The sequence below is a fragment of the Theobroma umbraticum genome, unplaced genomic scaffold (assembly GCF_002168275.2).
Source record: "Theobroma umbraticum cultivar Fairchild unplaced genomic scaffold, ASM216827v3 scaffold_4583.0, whole genome shotgun sequence".
Taxonomy (NCBI): domain Eukaryota; kingdom Viridiplantae; phylum Streptophyta; class Magnoliopsida; order Malvales; family Malvaceae; genus Theobroma; species Theobroma umbraticum.
The window spans coordinates 133,553-137,650 of NW_018397304.1; the positions used below are offsets into that span (position 1 = coordinate 133,553).

General features: G+C 35.2%; 1 protein-coding gene across 1 annotated transcript; it reads right to left on the bottom strand.

Annotated features, from left to right (window-relative positions):
* Positions 1-143: 143 nt before the first annotated feature.
* On the bottom strand, positions 144-4,092 carry LOC110428799 (phosphoenolpyruvate carboxylase 4-like). Its single transcript, XM_021444716.1, has 10 exons — positions 4,020-4,092; positions 3,036-3,199; positions 2,429-2,543; positions 1,982-2,059; positions 1,813-1,881; positions 1,566-1,644; positions 1,405-1,481; positions 1,199-1,294; positions 716-875; positions 144-304 (listed from the first exon to the last, which is right to left on the bottom strand). The coding sequence occupies exons 1-10, from the start codon at positions 4,053-4,055 to the stop codon at positions 144-146; spliced, it is 1,035 nt and encodes a 344-aa protein (XP_021300391.1). The 5' UTR covers positions 4,056-4,092.
* Between the last annotated feature and the right edge of the window lie 6 nt (positions 4,093-4,098).

Below are 4,098 nucleotides of genomic sequence, written 5' to 3' on the forward strand. Positions count from 1 at the left end.
AAAAAAAAAAAAAAGACAATGTTTCACATGTTTAATGAAGGGCTCCTCAAATATCTTAATAATTAGAGAGACCAAAAACTCTTCAAAATTATATGCAAAAATAAGGGTGCAAAAGTATTTCCCAAAGTGAACAAGGACCAAAACTACTTTGCTTTTCTATTTATGTATATACCAGTGCAGGCGGGTAGATCTGCTCTAGCTGGAAGTTGGGTAGGAAGGGAAGGAGCTTGTTGGCCATGAAGCTTGAATTGACTTCGGCTTAAAGGTTGGTTCCGACTCTCATGCAGGTCCTCCGACGAGGTTTCTGAAGATAAAACAAACCTACTCTCAGATTTCAGAAGAAGTAAAAGGATTGAGATTCAGAAAATCAAAACAGATTATAATCCAAAATCTAATAGAATCAAAAGCATACTAGAAATGACCAAGTAGATCACGAATCGAATCAAAACCATGTTCCTAACATCAGCTATATCCTCACGTTTAGGTTTCTTTCAATGAATTTGAAAAATAATCTTCAAAACAATGTGCCGAATTGACATATTTGTTTATCAAGGCCAACTAGATTTATGCTCATCTTAACACTCTCTAAGCTACATGTGCATGACTTTAGCCCCCTAAGAGAAGGTAGACTTCAATTAACATAAGATGGGATCAAATTGATATAATGACCATAAAATTCTAGAATAATTGTTTTGAGGTTGAAAAGAACATAAACCTGCCAAACAGGCCACACCTTTTTCTAGAATTTCATGAGCCAATCTGGATAACCTATCATTGCATTGGTTCATGGACAGTTCAAATCTAAGGCTATCAACTTCACGGATGTACAGATCAATGGCCATCCACCTAGACAAAAGTGAGACATCCCTCGTTACCTGAAACAATGAGAAGGAGAGATAAAAAATGAAGGCATCAGGTACTGGGTAAGAGTAGAAGAAAATAAAAATTCTGGATAAAATTGTAAAGATAGTTACTTCTTTAGAGAATGCAAGGAATCAATAGTTGTAACATAGACAAGGTGGGAAGAGGAACATTAAATCTCAACAAAAATGAAAACAATAAGTATCAATCTAGAAATTCCAAACTAAGGTTCCAATGAGCATTCCCAAAATGAAAGAGTCTTTCAAATTTTAGAGTATAAGCCAGTTTAAAGCAGCCATGAAGGAGCTAGAAAGTAAAAGGATGTAAAGAGCGTCACCTTTGCTGTGACATTAGGATTTCCATCTCTGTCACCCCCCATCCAAGAGCCAAACTTTATTGGGGTGCATGTTAGTGGAAGTGGCTTTCCTGTATGCTGTAAAAGAAATTGATGAAGAAAAGAAATAATGAGACTGAGAAAGCCAAGAAAGATCGTGTATATATTCAAAGAGCCTAGTAGCTTCAAAACAAAAATTGACATCCCACTTTTTTTAGAGCATTGCTAACACGACGTAAGTAATGAGGTATAGCTTTCCAAAGCGATTGCTCCACAATGTTCAAACCTGATCAAAAATAATATTATTGTCATATAGAATCTTTTACAAGAAATAAAGCATGCGATTTCTAATATATGTAAAGTGATATACCAGCCCTGGCTTCATCTACAGGAGTAGGTTTGTGGCGTCTAAGTTCATCAGTCTGCCATATAGATGTTATCTCTCTCATCTACAAATGACAAAAGCAACCGTGGTAAAAAAAATAAACAAGTAAACAAAAACTGGAAGACATTTTTTCACATGATCACCACAATAGTAGAAACACCAACCCCCCACCCCCCCTTTCCCTTTATTTTCCTGGAGAGGGGTTAAAAAACAATGCATTGGGGAAAAATACCAGATCTTCAATTAGCATTTCTCGATCTTCATGACCAAGATCAGGTCGGTCATTGTATTCTAACAGATGCTGCAAGGAAAGATAGGCCGACATTCAGATAAATAGCTCTAACACAATTTCAAGACTCAAGTAATTAACTATTTTCAGCATAGCCATTTAAGGAACTTACAGCAATTCTTATATGTTTATATTGTAAGGTACGTCGGTTAATTTGGGTGGGATGTGCAGTAAGAACAATCTCAACCTCCTGCAGCAAAAAGAATTTAAGAGTTTAAGATAAAAAATAAAGAAGTGAACAACATTTTGCATCACTGGACTTAATATTGCAATTATTTTACTCTTCAATAGTTTGAACAAAAAATGAGGGGAAAGTGGTAAACTTGATAACTTTTAGTTACGGTTGCAAGGCAAGCTCACGTTTGTTTGGCTTTGCTGAGGTGACTTTCACACTTCTCTCAGAAACACACTGAGAGGTTGAAGCTTCTAATACTTAATATTCTTTGCTAATTGGTATTGTTGGATTTGGCAACCGAACAAGGCAATTTTTTTCTCTGGATAAATTACTGAACAAGGCTTTGAAGAAAACTAAACCAAAAGCAATGATAAGAAAATACACCTGCTTGCAAACAGTGTTATAAAGGTCATTTGGAGAAATGCCACCCTGAACCAACTGGTTGAAAATGTCATCACAAGATCTTGATAGATGTGTAACATTTCGCCCCTTACGAACCCTACAAAAATATTATGTCTTAAGTTATTCCAGTTTTCTGATTAAATATAAACTATCATAAAGTTGCTTTGCATAAGCAAAAACTAAAAGAAGTAATAATATCACATTAAAAGGAAAACGCAGGACACCTTATAGTATGTCTCCAGATTTGTTTGCATTACGTTTACCGGAAATCCGAAATGCAATGAATGCTTTTGCAAGTAGGCACTTAGAAATTAACATGGCAGAATAAATGAGGAAGGCAGAGGTAAAATGCTTGAGAAAGGAAACCATTTCCAGAGTTTCAATTAGAAACGACAAACTAACAAAAAAAAATTTTTCGCAGCACTCAGAGTCGTTGAAAAAGAAAATCGACCAGAAGTTACATACATAAAACTTTAAAATAATTCAAGTGCAACAGAGGGTCTACAATTCTACATGCATTATTCCTTAGAAATTAACAAGTGAGATGAACTCATGAAATGTCAACAGTTGATAAGCTACATCCCACTACCTGTGATGGGTCTCAGCAATTCCCATCAAATTGAGGTAATGGCTGAAAGCACGCGCCAATGTCAAGGCTTCCTCTAATGTCATCTTCGATATCTCAGATGCTAGCTGCTTCTCTAGCAACTCTGCCATATCCTCTATCCCGGACAACCGCATATTAGAAGCACTCTACAACATCAAAAAACTAGGAAAAAATCATTCTCAATAAATCTTTTCCCTTTGTTTGCTTTGTGGAAAATAGTAGGAAAGAAAATGTAAAATCAAATTCTAACATGCACTTGCAAATACACACAAAGAAAATAGACAATCAAGCTTTGATTCAGTTAATTTATCTTTTATCCAGGAACAAGTAAATAAATATAGTACCCTAAAAGAACAATATACAATTTGTCATCTTCCTTTATTTTCCACTTCTCGTTTGAGTATAATTCCTCAGCAATCAAACAGAATCAAATAACATTTCCAAAAAAGAAAAAAAATAAAGGAAAAAGCTAACAAAAAGATTTACTAGCAAATAGTTTTTTTAGGAAGAAAAACAAATTAGCTATTTGTCTGAGTTGATTTATCGGTTTTGTTTTCAATATAAATCATCGTAAACCGTAACTTTGGCACACCTTCCTTCCACACTTACGTTTCTTTTCCACCACTTTCTAAGCAACCAAACAGAAACATTACCAAACTTTTTTTTTTAAAAAAAAGCAGAAACTAATAATTAAACAGGAAAGAAATCTGCAGAAGAAATACTCAAAAGGACACCATCGATAAGATGAAAAAGAAAAAAGCAACCACAAAAATAAACACAGTATTCTTTTTTTTTTTTGCTGTTCCATTTTTAAACAATTATTTTATTCCGACGGCAACCTTGGTCTCTCTGTTTTATTTCACAAACAGCAAAAGAGAAACGAGAAAACACGCAACGAAATCAAATGAACGAATGAATGAGAGAAAAAGAAAAAGGCCAAGATGATACAGAGCAGCGGAACCAGACCTGAGCGAGGAGCCGATTCCTCTCGAGCTTGTCCATAAACTGGCCGCCTACTTCTCTCTGCAAGACATCGTTGAGCAGA